General features: G+C 36.3%; 2 protein-coding genes across 2 annotated transcripts; one reads left to right on the top strand and one right to left on the bottom strand.

Annotated features, from left to right (window-relative positions):
• Nucleotides 1-1,284: 1,284 nt before the first annotated feature.
• On the top strand, nucleotides 1,285-13,235 carry LOC118031407 (amino acid permease 6). Its single transcript, XM_035035808.2, has 7 exons — nucleotides 1,285-1,541; nucleotides 1,652-1,885; nucleotides 1,983-2,076; nucleotides 2,269-2,483; nucleotides 2,637-2,779; nucleotides 12,283-12,510; nucleotides 12,603-13,235. The coding sequence occupies exons 1-7, from the start codon at nucleotides 1,430-1,432 to the stop codon at nucleotides 13,026-13,028; spliced, it is 1,452 nt and encodes a 483-aa protein (XP_034891699.1). The 5' UTR covers nucleotides 1,285-1,429; the 3' UTR covers nucleotides 13,029-13,235.
• A 1,984-nt stretch (nucleotides 13,236-15,219) lies between these two features.
• LOC118031406 (RNA-binding KH domain-containing protein RCF3) lies at nucleotides 15,220-20,186 on the bottom strand. The gene is made up of 9 exons (XM_035035806.2): nucleotides 20,031-20,186; nucleotides 18,844-19,581; nucleotides 17,760-18,182; nucleotides 17,394-17,645; nucleotides 16,614-16,937; nucleotides 16,328-16,407; nucleotides 16,115-16,226; nucleotides 15,654-15,810; nucleotides 15,220-15,518 (listed from the first exon to the last, which is right to left on the bottom strand). Exons 2-8 carry the CDS (start codon nucleotides 19,549-19,551, stop codon nucleotides 15,667-15,669), a joined length of 2,043 nt encoding a protein of 680 aa, XP_034891697.1. The 5' UTR covers nucleotides 19,552-19,581; nucleotides 20,031-20,186; the 3' UTR covers nucleotides 15,220-15,518; nucleotides 15,654-15,666.
• Between the last annotated feature and the right edge of the window lie 721 nt (nucleotides 20,187-20,907).

Below are 20,907 nucleotides of genomic sequence, written 5' to 3'. Positions count from 1 at the left end.
GATGAGGAGGAGCTACATAAGATTCAAAATCACAATTGCACTTGCCATTCTTGCTATATAAAATTACAATAATGGTAAAATATCCTAATTTATCAAAATAAATGTAGTAACTGATTTTTGAGATAAATTGACTTATTAATTTTATTGTTATTATCATCAATGTGTGCAAGAATTTATTTTTAAAAAAATTGTGTGCTAGATATTGTGCCATTTTAAAGTAAAGTCAGGATTGTCAACAGAAGCCTAGAAAACCTACTGAATGTGAGTAGTGAACTTTGAAATCATAAAACAGGAAATGTAATCAAAGTCCAATTGTCATCCTTTCGGTCTGACTTCTATAATTTAAAAATATATTAATTTAAAATTAAAAAAAATAAAAAAATATTTAATTTTTTTTAAAAATATTTTTAAAATAGAGAAATAGGTTTTAAGAGTGGTGAAAGGGTATTTGCTGCAACGCCATTCCCTAAATCGCTATCTTAGGACCTACGACCTATACATGCGTAGAGGGAATATTTATTAGGAGATAGAAGCTGTCAATGAGACCAAGACAATTCGGTACGTGTTTATCACCATTGCGAGAACAAATTACACGAGATTGAGGGGCCAATAATGGTCGTATGGGGACAAAATAAAAACAAAATTGTTCCTTCTAAACCTCCTTTTTACATTTTTTAAGAGTTTTTTTTAAAATAATTTAATTTTTTATTTGTTTTAAATTAAATGTTTTTAATGTTTTTTTTTATTGTTTTAATAGATTGATGTCTAAAATTCAAATTATTTTTTTTTAAAAAAAGTAACTGTAACGAGATAGACTAAAACATTGCGTGTTACTTTCAAAGACACGAAGGGACGCTTTCTGGTTTTGAATTGATATTGATCAAAAGAAAACGCCAAAATGGAAGCGGTGAGAGAGACCACAGTATTGCATGCTGTGGCTGAGTCAGAGATTTCTTGTCTAAAATTTCACGATGGATGGTTACCATATGAGACTCTTTTTATGAATGGTCCAAACCCAAGTACCCAACAGAAGGTGGGACCATTTGGCTTTCGGAATACCACAAATCCACCACCACCATCGATGGTTCCCCGTTCCATCCTCTGGACCACCATGAATTCACGTGTTCGATAATACAGAAAAAAAAAAAAAAAATTATATATATATATATATATATATTATTATTTTCCATGTTTTTTTATATAATTTTAATATTTTCATTTGTGTTTTTTTTCGGGAAAAGAATATTTTGAAAAACATCCTAGCCACGTGTCCGACCTGTGTATGCATCGCAATAATTGACACACATATCATCTCTTATTGAATCTTCTTTTCTCTCAGAGTGTACCCTCCGAATTGAGTCTTGCTTCCTGATCTTGCCGTTTCAGTTTCAAAGGCAGTAGTAACTCATAGAGGGTGTGTTCGAGAGAGATGGATAGAGAAATGCAAAATAGCAGCCTGCACATAGCGCGTGGCCCGGAAGGATCTGAAAGCGGTGGAATGAGCAAGAATCTTGACGATGATGGTCGACCAAAAAGAACTGGTGCATATGCTTGAAGAACTCATTTTCCTATTCTTACATCCTTTTTTTCTCTTCAGCTTATATAGTTATTGGGTTTGTTTTGATGGGCGGTACGGTGGTTGTTTTTGAAGGAACATGGATAACTGCAAGTGCCCATATCATCACTGCTGTGATCGGATCTGGAGTTCTATCTCTGGCATGGGCTATAGCACAGCTAGGATGGGTGGTTGGGCCGCTTGTTCTCATGGTGTTCTCTTTCATCACTTTTTTCACGTCCACTCTTCTTGCCGATTCCTACAGGTCTCCCGACCCCATCACCGGCAACAGAAACTATACTTACATGGATGCTGTGAGAGCCCACTTAGGTGAGTTAATTATATTTTGACTACGAATATTCTATTACCACATATGCTAAAGACAATCAAATTTAACTGTAAGCGGTTCACCCTTCATCTGTATCAGGAGGCAGGAAAGTTCAGCTCTGTGGATTGGCACAGTACGTGAATCTGATAGGAATTACAGTTGGTTACACCATCACTGCATCTATTAGCATGGTGTAAGTAGGTTACAGTTAAAGACATATCATGTGATTCCTCCAAGGAAAAAAAAACATGTCATGTGGAATATTCTTCTTGATTTTTTATCTATATATATAAAAAACTGAGCCAGTATTTAGCATGGCATGGTGGCTAATTAGGAAAGAAAAAGACAGCTAAAATTTATTTAAACGCGTCTTAAAAATTCTCAGGGCTGTTAGGAGGTCAAATTGTTTCCACAAACATGGGCATGCTGTGAAGTGCCAGACGTCAAATAATCCATACATGATAATCTTTGCGTGCATCCAAATCATGCTTAGCCAGATACCAAACTTCCACAAGCTCTCATGGCTGTCGATTCTTGCAGCAGTGATGTCTTTTGCTTATTCTTCCATTGGCCTTGGACTATCCTTAGCAAAAGTAATCGGTAATAATACCATACCTAATAATACTTGAATTAAAAAGCATTAAATATCACTCCCAATTCAGTACTTTTCGTGTCGTGCCCTAATTAAATCTAATATCTGTGTCTTAATTTTGATTGATTTGTTTTGAATGGAATATATATAAATATATGAAGGCGGCGCGCATGCAAGGACAAGCTTAACAGGAGTAACAGTTGGGGTGGACGTGTCAGCAGAACAGAAAGTCTGGAGGACCTTCCAAGCCCTCGGGGACATTGCCTTTGCGTATGCTTACTCTACTGTGCTCATCGAGATACAGGCAAGCCAATACTGCTATTCTCTAAACTGCTTAAACTTTCATATGTCCAATCCATTATACACCATTCTACATACTAGAGGACTAGCTAGCACCTCGACCCAACATGATGATTGATTATTTGATGCATTTAGTAGGAGACTTGAAATGTGTGCCAGATTAAACGTGGGTACTAGGGCTTGCTGCTGCTAAAAAATACGAATATTTCTGTCTGTCGGATGTTGGCTTCGAACAGAATTAACTTTCACAAGCCGTGTTCAAAAAAACAAACAAAATAAAGAAAGTTTCACAGGCTAGTAAAAGATTACATCTGATAATACTTGTCAGAACGATCACAAATCTTAACACGAAGTGAAACATGGGGTAGTCTATAGTAGCATTATCAGAAGCATATTCAAATATCCGGCCATTCGGGTCCCCTGCGGTGGGGTCCTCGGTTCCGGGGGTCCCATCGAGCAAGTGATTCAATTAGCAAGATGCATGCGTCTCCAAGTTCATTTGGAGTCCTCTGATTTTCTAGAGGGAGAATGCATTCCTGTAATCAACTTGTCTGTACTGTATACTGTCTTGATGAGGACCTTGAGTAGCCGTAGATGCCAAGTCCCCACCCTCAAGAATACCTGCTTGGGAGATGGGACGTATTATCTCATGTTTAACTTCTTTCTTCGCTAAAAATTTAGGTACTGCGTTTTTTATGGGTTGCAAAAAGGTTTCAAAGATTCCTCAAGGACTGTTATGGTGATTGAGGACCATATTTTTAAAACTTTGTGCCCTAGATATTTGGCCATTCGGGAGAGAACTATAGGCCAACGTTGTCCTCTTATGGCCATTCGGGAGAGAACTATAGGCCCACGTTGTCCTCTTAGATGTTATCTTGTAATCCACCCATAGTTTTAAAATCCGGCTGGCGACATGAGGCCAGGTTTAAGAAACAAATAGAAGAACGCAAAAATTCAGGTTGATTTTATGATCCTTAGCAAAACCCGATTAAAAATTTAGTTATAATCTCTTAATTATTTATTTTTTAGCAAAAAAATGTATTATTTTATTTTATACAAAAATTAGAAGTCAACCCAAAATAATTCGATAATCTAGTAAAAACTCATAATCGGAGTCTTGGATTGATCACCCACTATGATGTGTTTAAAAACTAGGAATCCAAGTGATCTGAGGTTGCTTTATTAATTGGGTGCCTTGCATATAGCAAGTACTAGTCTAACAAATATGGACAATTTAACATAGATAGATACTAGATTAGCAGCGCTTGTTATTTCGTATATTTCATAAGCTACGCCAAACCTTTTTTCTTTGCATGTAAAAAATATATTTATACAATCATAGCATTTTTAAATAAATAGGAGAAATTCTAGAGTTGGGTTAAGCATTAATTAATTTGATAATATTATATAAAAAAAATAAACAACAACAAAAAAAATAATATTGGATCGGGTCAAGTTAGGTTAACAAATGAAACTCATGACCCAACACATGAGGTCGGGATAATCTCATAAAAGGATAGAATCATAAAAAATCTATTGTAAAAAAATATCTAAAAACATTTAAGCGAATCTAGTCAAATCTTTCAAACTCATAACTTGAAATGTTAACAAAATCCCGATAAATAAAATATTAAAAAATAAAATCAAAACGAAAAGTTCCAATAAAAAAGGATTGTAAACAAAATAAATATTAATAAAAAAAATAAAGATTATATTTGACATAAAATAAAATGAACTAAGATATTGAGTTATACAATTCACAAAATAAATTCAATTATGATAATTATTAAAAAAAAACTTAACAATAAAAAATTAAAGAGTAAATCTGAACGCTAAAAAATATTAAATAAGGGTTAAATTAAAAGGAAAATTTTAATTCTATAGATTATTTAAAATAAAAAAAATAAAAAAAATAGACTAAAACTTATAAAAAAATTAAAGAGCTGCTTTGAAAAGGTGGAAAAGATGCAGGGGAAGGCTCAGAAATAGATAAGGAGAGCGGAAAGAAAAAAGGAAACAGGCTACTAAAGCAAAATTTGATATTTTTTCGGTACACACACTGCTCATTAAGAAAGGCGAGACCATGAGGAATAAAACAGGGGCCGTTGAACATTAATAACCATATAAACAAAATAATTTCTTAAATCTTTTATAATCATAACAAAACTAAATGTAACATCCTATGAAATTACATGCATTAGAATCATCATTTCACATGATGTTCGTGAAAACAGGGGGCCACTGAACATTATATAAACTTTTAAAAATCAGCTATCCATTCATTATTTAAAATTGCTAATCCTTTTAATTTTAAATAAAATTTTGCAGAGTTTTCCCGACACAAGACTGTAAATCAGTAAAGAAGAGATTGAATTCAATGCAGTGATCTTTCATTGATACTGTATCGCATATTTATACAAGGCTATTGCTTTACAATAGGAAAGTAGAACTCTGCAGATCTCCTATTCTAAGTAGGAAACATAATTACAGTAGGAAACATAATTACAATAGGAAAGCTAATATCTACGAATCTTCTATTCTAAGTAGGAGACTATGATCTTTGATCTCTCAACACTTCCCCTCAAGTTGGAGAGTGAATATCCTGCACTCCTAACTTGCGAACCATAGGCATAAAGATTTCTTTTCCGAGAGGCTTGGTCAAGATGTCTGCTAGCTGATGTGCAGAGTCCACATGTCTTGTAGTTATGGACCCATCTTGGATTTTATCTCTAATGAAATGGCAATCCATTTCAACATGTCTAGTTCTTTCGTGAAAAACTGGATTAGCTGCAATGTGTAAGGCAACTTTATTATCACAATACAATAAAGCTGATTCTTGATGTGAAATTCCCAAATCCCTCAATAGATGGCAAAGCCATGTCAATTCACAACAAGCTCCTGTCATTGCACGGTATTCTGCTTCAGCTGAGGAGAGTGAGACTGTTTTCTGTCGCTTTGATCTCTAAGATATCAACGATGATCCAAGAAAAACACAATAACCCGTTGTGGATCTCCTAGTGAGTGGGCATCCTGCCCAATCTGAATCACAATAAGCCCTTAACCTGAAGTCACTATTTGAAAAGAAGAATAATCCTTGGCCGGGTGCCTTTTTTAGATAACGAACAACCCGAAGAGCCGCCTCCATATGAAGTTTCTGAGGTTGATGCATAAATCTACTCAAGACATGTACTGCATAAGTCATGTCTGGCCTTGAAACAGTTAAGTAAATTAATCTGCCAATCAATCTTCTGTACCGGTTTGGTTCTTTGAGCAAGGTGCCTTCGTCTGATAATTTCAACCCTCATTCCATAGGAGTATGAATTGGGGCAGCACCCAGTAAGCCTGCATCTGCAATGATCTCTAGTGCATACTTACGCTGGGAAATAAAAATCCCTTTCTTGGAAGCCGAAACCTCAATTCCAAGAAAATATTTCAAAATGCCAAGGTCTTTGAGATGAAAATGGTTATGCAGAAACTGTTTGGTTGCAGTAATTCTAGCTGGATCATTACTAGTGATGAAAATATCATCAACATATATCAGAAGAGCAGTAAAGGACTCACCCTGTTTGCTGGTGAACAAGGAATAATCAGCACGAGATTGTATATATCCAGCAGAGCAAATTGCTTCTGAAAACTTTGCAAACCATTGGCAAGATGCCTGTTTCAGCCCGTATAATGACTTATGAAGGCAATAAACAAGATGGTTCTCCCCCTGTCGCCGAAGACCTGGCGGTGGTGACATGTATATTTCTTCGGCTAAGTCACCATGGAGGAAAGCATTGTGGACGTCCATTTGGTGGAGAGACCAACCAGAAGAAGCAGCCAAGGCAAGTAAGCAGCGGACAGAGATGATTTTAGCCGTGGGAGAGAAGGTATCGTGAAAGTCCACACCTTCCAGTTGTGTGAACCCTTTGGCGACTAGGCGTGCTTTGTAGCGCTCGATAGAACCATCAGAACGGTGTTTAATTTTACACACCCATCTACAACCAATTGGTGTCTTGCTAGCCGGGAGTGGTGTGAGGGACCAAGTACCATTTTCCTGAAGAGCCTGCAATTCATTATGCATGGCTTCCTGCCATGCAGGGTGAGCAACAGCTTTGGAATAGGATTTGGGTTCTATGACAATATGGAGTTGAGCAACAAAAGATTGATTTGCAGGTGTATAGCGGTGATAAGAAACAAAATTAGCCAGTGGATAACGTGTACCTTTAGTCGGACCTGGTAGTGAGGAGGCCGATTGGTGGGAGTAAATATTGGAACAGAAGTAATCGTTAAGCTTGGCTGGTGGCATAGTGTGTCTGCTGGAGCGACGAAGCAGAGTGGTGTCAGAGGTGGGTTGGGGAGGATGATCGGTTAGGGAAGGGTGGGGTTGTAAGGGAGGCTGATCAGGTGGTAGTGAAGGAGGAGCAAAGAAGGTGAGTTGGGATGGGTCTTGATGATCGGTAACTGGCACATATGGGGCAAGAGGTTTAGGGCGGCGGGTGTAGGTTTGTAAAGTGGACATGGGTTGTGGGGATGGTGGATCGGTGGCAGGTGTGGTGGGAGCTGAATCAGTGGGAACATGGGATAATGGTGTAGGTGAAGGGGAAACTGGAGGTGGAATGGGAGGGGAATTGAAAGAACCAAAATCAAAGGAATTTATATCATGGGATATAAGGGGAATAGGACCAAAAGGTGTGTGTGGAGGAGAGATGGTGGATTTGGGTTGGACAGAAGCATATGGAAAAATATTTTCATGGAATCGCACATCACAACTGGTGAAAATCTTTTTAGTTGACAAATCGAATAATTTATATGCTTTTTGATCGATGGGATATCCAATAAAAATTGAGGGTATGGAACGATTGTCAAATTTGTGAGAAGGGTGAACGTTGGTAGCATAGGCTAAACAACCAAAGACACGAATATAGGAAAAAAAGGGTGATTTGGAGTAGAGAAGTTCGAAAGGAGTTTTGAAAGAAAGGGTGGAAGATGGGAGTCGATTGATGATGTGTACTGCAGTAAGTGCACATTCGCCCCAAAATTGGACGGGAAGGTGAGCATGAATTTTTAGAGCTCGGGCTACCTGTAAGATGTGACGATGTTTGCGTTCCACAACCCCATTTTGTTGGGGCGTGTAAACACAAGAATGTTGAAAGATGACACCGGTGTCTTGAAAAAAAAGAACGGAGTGAGAGAAATTCAAAATCTTAATATGAGAGTCAAATTGAGTATGAACGTAGCTAAAAAACTGCTTTAAGAGTGATTGTGTTTCATTTTTGTGTCGTATTAAGAAAATCCATGTAAAACGTGTATAATCATCAACGACAGTAAGGAAATAATAAGCACCAGAAATAGAAGGGTGTCGATAACGACCCCAAATATCACAATGAATTTTTTCAAAAGGTTTTGTGGAAGAAATAACACTAGGACTGAAAGGTAAGCAACTTTGCTTAGCCAATGGACAGACAAGGCACACATCATGAAATTGTGCGGAAAAATTTAAAAAATTCTTGGCAATTAAATTGAGGCGATGAGGTGATATGTGATCGAGGCGATTATGCCACAAATTGGTTGATGAGATGGTGGTATTGCAGGCTGGTAGGGTTTTTTTTGGTGAGGTGGAGTTGATCGTAGATGTCTTCGTTGTTAATGCCACCAAGTAGTATAATCCGTCACGTTGTTTACCCAAATTAATCGTCCTCCTCATAGCCAGATCCTGCAAAATACACCAATAAGGAAAAAAAGGTTATTGAGCAATTCAATCCTTTGGTCAAACAACTTACTGACATTAAATCAACTTTGAATGTGGGTACACAAAGCACATTATGGAGATAATAAACAGAATTCAGAGGCAGTGATCCTTTGGTAACGATTTTGGCCTTTTGACCGCTAGGCAACAAAACAGAAGGCAAAGAACAATTTTTATCTGTATGCAAAAGAGATTTTGACGAAGAGGAAATATGATTTGTCGCCCCGCTGTCAATAATCCAATTGCGAGAAGCGATTTTAGGCAAACCTGGCTTTGTTACGGCATGTGCTTGGGAGCTAGGTCCTTCATTTTTATTAAGAAGTGATAATAGTTGCTTTAATTGAGTTTCTGAGATGCCAACCACTGATTTTCCATCTTCTTTAGAAAAATCCTCTGACACATGATTAGCTACAGATCTGTTGTTGTTGCCAAAACGCTTTGAGCCTGAATTATTCCTCGCTTTGGGATGGCCAGCTGGATATCCATTCAGCTCATAACATGTTTGAACCCAGTGGCCTGGTTCTCCACAGTGGGAACAAAAAGGACGTCCTTTTCTAGAGCCAAAACGACGTTTGTCTTGGTCATGTCTACGTGCGAAAGTCTCTAGTTGCGATCGAAAGTCATGCATCCCATATGATTGATAAGAACGTTCAGATCTTCATGTACCTATTAATGAGGTGGTCTTGCCACTGTTGCTGCGGACGGCCATGGCAGTACTGTCAACAGAGTCATTTACAGTGTGCATTGAGCTTAAGAGACGTTGCTTCTCTTCTTGAGAGACAGAGGAATAGGCTTGACGAACAGATGGGAGTGGATTAATTAGGAGAATTTGTCCACGAATAGCACTATAAGAGTCATTCAACCCCATCAGAAACTGCATTAACCTTTGTTGATCTTGTTGTGCTCCATGGACTGTGTCATTGTAGGAGGCTAATTCATCCCACAGGCCCTTCAATTTTGTATAATAGGCTGAGATAGAAAGTTGGTCCTGTCGAAGACAAGCAATATCTCGTTGAATCTCAAAGATACGAGGTGCATTGCTCTGAGAGAATCGATCATGAAGATCTTCCCAAACTTCTTGAGCTGTAGAGTAGTAAATCACACTGTCTGAGATCTCCGGAATGACAGTGTTGATGATCCATGAGTGAACCATATCGTTACATCTAGACCATACAGCATAACCTTCAGTATCAGTCTCCTCTGAAGGGATTCTAATTGAGCCATTGACAAAACACAATTTGTTCTTGGAATTTAAAGCTAGAGTCATAGCCCTTTTCCAAGTTGAATAATTATCCCCATTCAGGGGTTTAGAAATCAAGACCAGACCTGGATGATCTGAATGATGAGTGAAGTATGGATTTGAGAGATTTGTTTTTAGAAGTTCTGCAGGAATTTCTGGGTTTGTAGAGAAGCGAGGATCGGTAATTTTCTTGCCAATGATAGAACTTTCTTGGTTGGCCATGATAACTGAATTAGAAAGGGTGCTACACGAGAGATTAGGGGCGTAGAGAAGCTGCAGGGTTCTAGTCCAGCTCTGATACCATGTAAATCAGTAAAGAAAAGATTGAATTCAATGCAGTGATCTTTCATTGATACTGTATCGCATATTTATACAAGGCTATTGCTTTACAATAGAAAAGTAGAACTTTGCAGATCTCCTATTCTAAGTAGGAAACATAATTACAGTAGGAAACGTAATTACAATAGGAAAGCTAATATCTACGAATCTTCTATTCTAAGTAGGAGACTATGATCTTTGATCTCTCAACAAAGACTCTATCCAAGAATTTTTTCGTAGCATCTTACATAAAAACATATTCTAATAACATTAACGATGCCTCGGATGTACTACCGATTCATTTGTTAAACCATTAGATCTTCTTGTAGTTCATTGGCAATCAATTATAACAATTTCATTTTTCTTCCATCAATGTTCTATGATTTCGACTTAAATGATTGCATGGATGGTTATAACACTATAGAGTGTGATTACATAATATTTCAAATAAAGTTCATAATCAAACACATTCCAGAATAAAATTATTTCAATAACATAACTATTTACGTTACATATGGTATACTTAACAAAATATAAACTAGTGAACTAAGTCAATGTAGTCCTACGAACTTTTCAAAAATACAGCATTTAAAATTATGATTAGTTATCAGTATAATATTCCATACATGTATTTCCCAAACTAAAATAATCAGCTTAATATTTATAATGATTCAAAGTTTTTTACCACCATATCAGAATTTTTTAATCCATACATATAAAAATAAGTCACTATACCAAAGTAACCAAATTAAAATTCACTTAAGTTTCTCCTTAGTTGTCATCAATATGAACAACTAAGTACCATATTTGTTTCAACTTATTCACCATCTACATAATGCACTAATTATCAAAATTCATCTCTTTAGTTATAGTCAATATGGTCAACTAATATCGAGAATATATTCTTAGTTAACATCAACACAATTAACTAAATATTTTAATATTTACTATGTTTTTTCAACACGTTTAATTAGTATAAATAAGAAATAATTTTCACTTATATTCAAACATCTCTTCTACAATTTATTTATATATTCTCATTTCAATCAAGTCATACATGATAACCTTTAATCTTGATATTTTTTATAATTTCACTCATTTCCAATTTAATTATATTCACATCATCACCAAGGACCATATACATATCATATAGAATCCTTAATTATGCTTTCAAACGTTAAACTATGATATTGTGTTAATCATTTAGTCTTCGTCCGAGATGGCAGATTATTCAATTCTATATAATTACGTATTATAACAGCTCTCGCTCCTGCGTCTAGCTTTTCCAATTCTATATAATTATTGTTCCTGCTCCTGGGGTCGGCTTATCATAAATACATAGCAATATCTCCTGCTCTTGCGACCAGCTTGACATCTTTACCATGCTATTTATTTATTTCTTTTCCTTTTCACTATTGAAATCTATTTGATAAATGTGGTTTTAAAAGATTAATCCGATTCTATAAAATTACCGCCCCCGCTCCTGCAACCGACTTATCATAAATATATAGCAATAGCTCCCACTCTTCCGATCAGCTTAATATCTTTTTTTTTAAGTGTTCTACTATTATGGACAATTATATTTTATGCATAATTATTATATCATTACAAACACTTTTTATTTATGTAATGATTACCGTCGTTACAATCAATTTCAATTTACATAATGGTTGCCTCTATTGTGAACAATTATCATATATAACTTAGGATTTTAAATGCCCCAGTTTTCTAAGATCATGGCCATAGTTATTCAATCATGCAAAACTCTCCATTTCTCTCCAATCACGATACTTTAGCTATTATAACATCAATTAATATAAAATTTATATAAAAAAACTAAGTTTTAAAATCTTTCATCTTCACCATTGAAATTCTAGGCCATATAAGTGAGAATTCAAGGCAATCAAATTTCCAAGTTTTCAAATACAATTCCAATTAAATTTGACTGTAATTTCATCTAACTTACATACTCTACTCGGTTTAATTTTATTCACAATCATCATCAACATGTTTTTTTATCATTTAGGATAATTTTATTTGGTTCCATACATATCTCCGCATTAAGGCATTAAGGTAGGTTTCAAAATTTCAACACCTACACCTTCCCACACTATCTCAACTATATAACACACTATAAAACTTGTTATGGAAACCCGTCACCGTAAATTCAAAAATATTATGATGCTCATGGAGGCGAAATATCTCGTATGAAATGCAGGACACACTGAAATCAAGTCCCCCAGAGAACAAAGCTATGAAGAGAGCAAGCTTTGTTGGCATCCTGACAACAACCACGTTCTACATTCTCTGTGGTTGTCTTGGTTATGCAGCTTTTGGAAATGATGCACCGGGCAATTTCCTTACTGGTTTTGGATTCTACGAGCCTTTCTGGCTAATTGACCTCGCAAATGCATGCATAGCTATCCACCTTATTGGTGCCTACCAGGTAAAGCCTTGCCACTCAAGATGTCCATCAAAGTTGTGCAATTTATAATATACTTTTGGCTAGTCATGCTCTAAAATGATCTGCATAAACAGGTATTCTGCCAGCCAATCTTCAGTTTTGTGGAGAGCAGATGCCACAGAAGATGGCCTGATAGCAAGTTCATAACAAGAGAGCACGCCATTAACATTCCATTTTATGGTGTGTATTACCTCAACTTATTCAGGCTAGTGTGGAGAACTTTATACGTTATAGTGACAGCAGTTCTGGCCATGATCCTTCCGTTCTTCAACGACTTCTTGGCTCTTCTTGGGGCGATCTCTTTCTGGCCGTTGACAGTTTATTTTCCCATAGAGATGTATATGGCGAGGTCAAAAATGCCTAAATTCTCTTTCAGGTGGACCTCCCTGAAGATGTTGAGTTGGGCCTGCCTGGCAGTATCGCTTGTTTCTGCTGCCGGATCAGTTGAAGGCCTGATCCAAGCTCTCAAGACATATAAGCCCTTCAAAGCCCAGCAATGATTCTGTTCCATGATCATATTTTCACTCGGCTCAAACCAGAAAGTCAGAGAATCAGTCTGTACTTTACTCATGATGCTGAGCAATATTAATCACCTACCTGTATTCTGTCAATTATAAGTAAAACTCACATGATCATGTCAGAGAGAAACTGCATTAACACTTATTCTATCAGTCAGAAGCAATGAGGTTTTTGTTTGGTACCTAAAACTCGTATTTCTTTCTCCCTTGTCTTTCAGGAAACCCAAAACAGAGCATCAATGTTAAAGGTTCTGTCTGGTATCCAAGATGGTCTTGAAAGATAAAACGTGTACTGAAAGCTCTTTTACACCAGAACTCCAAAACTGTTCAAGTACTTTTCCTTTAAATTCATCCATGGTTCATCAACCATAAACCCAAGTAACAAGAAATACTGCTTGAGCGTCTGAATCATTCAATCATTAACTTGTATCCATGAGTCCACTCTGTGTATGTCTATTTGTTCTCAGCTAGAAAATACACTTCTCTACCTACCTATCTCCTCAAGTTTTTCGATATCCTAACTTCAGGTCTTTTTAGGTCTTTTAATGGTTCCAAACCCCAATAACGTTAAGAAACTGATGGCTACATATATGGGATATGGAAGTCCAAAAACAGAATGAACTAACACCTAAGGGTTTAAAACAAGGAAATTACTTCAATTTATGTAACAAGATTAGAATGAGAACAAAGAGGAGAAATTCTAAACAAGAACCATGAGGACAAGAGATAGAAGAGCCTTCATATGAATCATGTAGAAGGGAAGATTAAAGCATAAAAAACAGTGAAAACGCCCTCCAGGGCAGCATTTGAAAAGCTAAAAATGATCTTAACCTATCAAACCATCAACCAAAGGACAGCACTGAATCCATGAACATTGAACCATCAGAGACAACAAATTCAGTTACATATTGAATAGAAAGTCAATGTTCTACCAAACTCTTCTGTTTTCTTGATCCAATTTGACATTTTCCAGCAAGAAGAAAGAAAAATCCGATCAAAATATTTGAAGTTATATATATCAGTCGTTCAGTACAAGAGACTGGAAACTTCAAAAGTAAATGACCAACATTCATGGAATCAATCTGAAAACATTAACCTTTTTTATATAATACAAATCTGATTATATTCTCGGATTGTTAGTTATACAACTTTTCACAGGAGATGTGTCTGACTTCACGAGTCAAATAATTTCATTATTACTCTTGCTGTTGGTCAGATCCATAAACCTGAGCATATACTTTAGAACATCTCTGCATGTTCTCCATCAAATTTGGCATCTGAAATAGTTAAGAACCTGTTTGGCTAAGAAGGGCTTTTGCCTTTTTTTTCACTTTTTGGGGCTTCCCCCCCAAAAGCCAATGAAAAAGAAGTTTTGGTAAAATTCAGAATGCTCTTTTGAAAGCCATTTGAAATCCAAAAGTCAGAAGCTATATAATGGAAGTTTTTGCTTTTGAAACTCGTCTAACATAAAAGCATGTTAACAGCAAACAGTTTTACAACCACTGCCACGGCAGCCAGAACTGACCGTGGTCACAACTACAATAGCCACAACTAAAAGCCCAACCAAAAACCATAGGAAATTCCACAGCTAAAAGCCACAAATATACCAAACAGACCCTAAGAGAATAGATAAGGGCACTGCCATGGATTGTAGCCCTTATAAGAAGGGATGGCATCATGATTCATGAGAAATAAAATAGACATGTCTTAGGAAGAAAATGCATTCCTCATATTCCCACATCCAAAATGAATGTCGAAATAATATGCTATAACACTCTAGGCAAAAATAGCAGCCCAAGTAATATTAAAAATATATTCATTAATATGTTGTGTAATCGCTTGCAATTATGAGGTGAGGCTAAAGGATATTTGTAGACAACAGATGCATTTCCTCTTCTCTCAAACAGAAAACCATTGCTATCTAGATATGTGGTGGGTTTAATGGTAAAAAGGGATGACTGTTGCATGTAATACAGGCTGGCAGTGAAAAAGTGTGTCCTTCAGAAAACTAACACTACCAAAGTGCTGCTACACGAACAGAATCTTCTCATTTTAAGGAATATCAGTCAGCTAGGACACAGTGTAACATGTGAAAAAAAATTCTTGAGTGAGTTTAATATAGTGAAAAGGTTCTGAGGAGAACAGAAAACAGACAAATAGGACCAGTCAGCACTACTCAAAGATTGCTTTCCATTTAATATAAGTTCATCATCACCAACTTTCATGGATGTTTAAGGTACAATTTCATCATTATATAGCACTTCATATGACATTCAACAGACATGCAATCCAAGAAGGAGCTAATCAATCTGCAAAGTATGATATCCGTTCATAGGTAAGTTCAGGTGGGTTTTACTGTACTCGCAAAACTGCCAATTTTGATCTATGGAGATCTTCAATCTTCATGATCTTCAGTGCCACCGGAGATATCAAGTCTCAGTTGCATTTAAATGAGTTAGTTCTTTTTTCAAGCTGTGAAATAAATGAGTGCAGGTCATTAGACACATCATATTTGGCACCTATTGAGTATGTGGCCTATTGACACTAGTCATATTCCATGATGCTCAATTTCAATTGTCAGTCAGGGGGGGTGGTTAGAAATATTACCTAATCAATAAGTTCAGGAAGACTCCCTTTCACTCATAACAAATGCTTGAATAAGACTCTGTGCTGCATGGGTCTGTTCAGGTGTCCCAGATATTATAATCACTGTTTCAGAAGCTCCTGGCTTTGGCTCATTAATGGTAATTTTTGCATCAGAGATCTGAAACAGAACCAGTAATAATGAAATTCTCCGTGTATCAAGGTTTCTTTAATAAGAGAAACTGTTGAAATAAACATTAATGAAGAGTCTCCAGGATGGAAAATTTAAATGAATAAAAACCCCAGCCCTGACTTGTTGCATAATAATATTGATATGAAAGCATACTCTAAATTCTCTTTCCAAAAATTACAGGTAAGCCCATTCCTGGATTTATTTTTTTATTTTTTTTGTGGGTATTAAGGTTAATTAGAATATTAGTTTACATGCATGACAAATAAATGGATGAATAAATCGTAGGATATACCTGACGAATTTGTTTCAAACATGCACCATCTTCTCCATAAATTACAGGAACAACGGTACGAGGAACAATAACTTCTATAGTAGTACTTGTAATAATAGCTGGATGGCTCACCCTGCATACATAATTAATGGAAGCAAAAATAGATGAACAATTTTAAACCTGCAGTTTACAAGGGTGAGAAAGGGATTGGGGAGAAATAATAGGATATCATACCCTCCAAAACCTGAAATTCTTCTTTGTGGAGGTCCTGCAAAGTCTGGCAAGCCCATTGGGCCACCACCTTCAGCAAGTCCCTGCAAACCAATCCAGGAAACAATTTACCAATTATAATTGATGGTTATTTTTTTCAGAGTTCAATATTAGAATTTCCAGCTCTTCCTTGTAATGTCAGAAATGGTAAAAGGTTAATCAAGAGGGAAACCATCATATTGCCGGGGAACACCAGTCAAGCTTGAGAGAAGCTCAAACAGAGCATAAGGGAAAGGAGACAATTCACTACCTGAGGACCCCATGGTTTTCTTTCAGCCATATGTGGGGGCATCCCTGGTCTATGAATATTGTGCATGAAAGGATGATGATCATCATGGGGAGGGAAACTGACATGTGGAGGTGCACCAACCATTCCATCAAAATTGGGAAATGAATGGAATGGAGGAGAGAGTTCCTTCCTTCCCATATATGGAGGAAATGGAGGTACTTGATCCAAAAATGCAGGATTTGAAAGATGGTCCATGGAAGGAAATAGGTTTTGGAAGAAATGATGCCTTAACCTAGTGGTTATCTGCAAAAGAGCCTCTTTAACTACTTCAAACTCTCCGTTTATCTGTCCAAAAAGAAACAACACAAGAGACAAACACAGTAAAAACGAAGTTCATCAGAAGTAACTGAGTGAAGAAATATCTTTACTATGTAAACATTGCACATCAACTTGCATATTCATCATAGGATGGCAAACCATCAACTAAGTTCATCAGAAGTAACAGTGAGAAGAAATGTCTTTGCTATGTAAACATTGCACATCAACTCGCATATTCATCATAGGATGGCAAACCATCAACTAAGTTCATCAGAAGTAACACTGTGAAGAAATGTCTTTGCTATGTAAACATTGTACATCAACTTGCATATTCATCATAGGATGGCAAACCTGTAGTGTATAAAACTATCAATGCTATTTAAGACATCAAATGAAAACATTCTCAAAGTGATGTAAATTGGTGGATTTAAAATTCCCTATCACATCAACCTAAAAGATATTATTGTGAAGAAAAAAAGTTACCTGAACCACTCCTTCACTTTCTGAAGCACAATTTGGAATCTGGTCCTTCCCTAGTATACGAATATAGGCGCCAGATGACTTCCTCATTTCAGACATGATGGCGCCACCCTTGCCAAGGAGACAACCAATTTGATTAGAGGAAACAAGAAGCCTTGCTATTATAACCTTCTCTTTGTTGGATATAGCCATAGCTATCCTGGTCTGCACACGAATAACTGCATCTTGAGGAGCTGATATCCTATCATCTGGGTGCTGCAATGATTGACTTGTTGTCAGGCGAAATGCATTACATAAATGAATGACCAAGAGAATCACTAAAACTTAACAGTCATAACATGCAAGCAGGAAACGATAGACAAACCATACCGCCAGACCAGAGATGACAATTACTCGGTCCTCCGAATCAGAAACTCCTTCCATAACTTTAATATCACAGCCAGTTTCTTGCTTAAGAATCTTTATTATCGTACCTCCCTTTCCAATGACACCTCCTACTCTCTCATTGTGACACAATAAGCGGAAGGTTAGTACATCAGGCACAGGCTTCATTTGATCCTGGATAACATTTTCATGACGATCCCGGGGTCTAACAGCATAAGGTTTTCCACGACCAGAAAAAGAATGGCGTTGCAGGTAAGCTTCTGGCCTGGGATGAGAATGGCCGGATGAATGTGATGAAGTCCCAGAAGGATTGGCAGGGAAAGAATCATGATCCCTGGGTGGATTCTCCAAAAGCTGTTTAGAAACTGATTGGAGAGCTTTCCTAACTGCATCAATCTCTCCTGTTATCTGCAGCGACATCATTGAATATGTTGAGAATATATGAATTTATGTATCCAAAACATAAAATTCAGATGTGAAGACCATTTGTCCAAATCAGCATTCATAACAATTACTGTCAAGGTTTCACTCTTACTGTTAGGAACCTGGTCATTTGTACAAAGTAAAAAATCCAGACAAATGAAGAAAGATGTAATCAAGCCAAGTTTGCAGGCTAACCATGCATTGTAAGACAATCCAGGGGTCATAAGTAATTATAACAGTAAAAAACATTATCAAAACTACAATTTAGAGATCTGGACAATTAAACAGACAGCTTTAATGCATTTCAGCAAGATTAAATTTTGCAATTAGGTTGAATGGTTTGGTTTTATCAAGATTATGGGATCATGCTATGTTACACGTGACACATAGAGTAATAGATGTAATGGTTCTAGAACAAACTCCTTGTTCCATAGCAACCTTTGCAAGCTATGCTTGAACCTATCCCCCTCATTCCATGCTTTTTGCACATCCTTTTTGCACGCGTTCTTATCTTTCTAGACGAACACTATCGGTTGCTCGTAGTAAATATAATTGATAGCATTCGAGGGCATGGTGAATAAAAATGCACAATAATTTCTATAATCAGTGACAATATGGCAGGACAAAAAAAGTAATATTCAATTACCTCAACTAGCTCATCAGAAACTGAGGAACATATGGGAAGTCTATCCCTAGGAGAGATCCTAATCTGTGCCCCACTTTCAGCTGACATTTGTTTGATTACATTGCCACCCTTTCCTAAAAGGCAGCCAACTTGACTGGAAAGGACAAGTAACCTCAAAATAAAAGTAGAAGGCTTGTTATTTTCCTCATCCCCTCCATCTGTCACCGGATCTGCTTCAAACATTTTTTCCGAAACAAGCAATAACGCTTTCTGCATTGATGAAGTTTCTTTTACAGTCCCTGAGCCTTCTACAGGAACACCTTCCTTCTCTTCTTCCTTCTCATTGCCATCATTTTTATTATCGCTCTCTTCAGCCACGTTAGCCTCTTCATCACCATCCTTTTTGCTCTGTTCAATACTGACTTCAGTCTTTTCATCAGAACCAGTGATAACAATTATCTGCTCATCACACCCAGGTATATTTTCCTCCACGATAACCTTTGCACCAGTTTCTTGACGAATTTGTGAAATAACAGCACCACCTTCCCCGGTGACAGTGCCAATTTTTGGAGCAGGACACAATATACGGAAAACTACAGCAGCCGGAGAGGATTTCAAGGATTGATTGGGGGAATTGGTGCCAACTGTGTTTTGCCGCTTTCCTTTCCCATTGGTCTCCGTGGACTTACTATCATGCAGTCTCTTTGAAGGCGTCAATGCAGTAGACATGCCCACGGATAACTGGCAAAATTTATTTCACTGCAGTTTGCACATCAAGACAGCAAAAGAATCCCGATTAAATCAGAAAATAGAAGATTGCGGAATGTTTGAAGCCTACAAATAATTCCGCGAATATATATATATATATATATATAACTGTTCTATTTTCACCGGTGAATAGAAACAAGAACCCTAAATCTGAGAATGCTATGAATAAAATCTGAATCTTGAAACTCATAATTTTTGTGTTTCCAAGAGAACATTCCAATGACTTAAAAGTGAAGCTGACTCTTCGATTTTTCGAAGCCAAGATAACATGAGCTAATACATTCAAAGAGAGAAAAGAAAACAAAGGGAAAGAAAGCGTTCTCTTTTGTTTCTTCTTGCTTTCTCTCGGCATCCAAACCAGATGGTGAATTTCCATTCAAAAGAGAGAATAATGGAGACCTAAAACAATATTTATGTGATTTGAGATCTATGATACTTACAGAGTTTCGAAGAAGCTAGTTGAATTGATGGTCTTTCTGGAGGCCTTGGCGCTCAATTTTGAGGAAGAAACGAAGATACGATGAGTGTGCTCAAACTAGGTTTTTATAAATGGATGCTAAAATATGTCGGACTGAAAAACAAAAGTGAAACAAAAAAAAAAAAGGAAGGTAGCCGCAATTTTATCCGAAACCTTTATAATCATTCTGGGTTGCGTTTGTATACCAGATCTATATATTTTATCAATTAAGTCCCAAATCTTTCCAGCGTTCTTGATTGGGTCCTTTCATTGATATTTTAATATGCATATTTCATGCACTAGAATGGGGTCCATTTGCAGAAAATTTGATTAAAAATAAAGTTAATTAATATTAACATTTTTATCTGATGTGCATGTTTTATGCACTGAAATGGCATCGATTTGAAATAAATTTAATCAAAAATTTGATAAATATTAATATAAAATCCTCTTCGAGAATTTTCTTAAAAAAAAATAATCGGATCAAAATGATAAAAATTACATGTTTGATATTTTATTAAAATTAAGCATACAAGTCACAGCTTAAATAGAGTTTTTCTCTGAAACAAAAACAGTGTATTGATTCAATTATTTTTTAAGAATTTATATATGTTAGCGATGCATTCTATAATATTTTTTAGAAAAAAATTTAATTGAAAATATATTAAGATAATATTTTTTATATTAACACTTTGAAAATAGCAAATAATATCTAAAAATTTATTAATTTAGTACTTTTTAAATAAAAAATAATTTAAAAAGTAGATTGAAACATGAAAATAAATATTCTGATACTATCAACCAATTAGCCTGCTCCATTGATGTGCTCACAAATGTATATTTTGTGTTGTCATTTTACC

Source organism: Populus alba, chromosome 11 (genome assembly GCF_005239225.2).
Source record: "Populus alba chromosome 11, ASM523922v2, whole genome shotgun sequence".
In the NCBI taxonomy this organism is placed as follows: Eukaryota; Viridiplantae; Streptophyta; class Magnoliopsida; order Malpighiales; family Salicaceae; genus Populus; species Populus alba.
The sequence above is the reverse complement of the archived record's forward strand: the minus strand, read 5'-3'. Positions and strand labels throughout refer to the sequence as shown.

Bases quoted from the DNA above. Each gene is read 5' to 3' on its own strand.
- LOC118031407 (XM_035035808.2), top strand. From the start codon at position 1,430: ATGGATAGAGAAATGCAAAATAGCAGCCTGCACATAGCGCGTGGCCCG. The intron at 2,077-2,268 runs GTAAGTAGGTTA...AAAAATTCTCAG, and splicing joins ACTGCATCTATTAGCATGGT to GGCTGTTAGGAGGTCAAATT. The intron at 2,780-12,282 runs GCAAGCCAATAC...TATGAAATGCAG, and splicing joins CTGTGCTCATCGAGATACAG to GACACACTGAAATCAAGTCC.
- LOC118031406 (XM_035035806.2), bottom strand. From the start codon at position 19,551: ATGTCTACTGCATTGACGCCTTCAAAGAGACTGCATGATAGTAAGTCC. The intron at 18,183-18,843 runs GTAATTGAATAT...ATGTCGCTGCAG, and splicing joins TTTCTGATGAGCTAGTTGAG to ATAACAGGAGAGATTGATGC. The intron at 15,811-16,114 runs GTATATCCTACG...GTTCTGTTTCAG, and splicing joins GTTTGAAACAAATTCGTCAG to ATCTCTGATGCAAAAATTAC.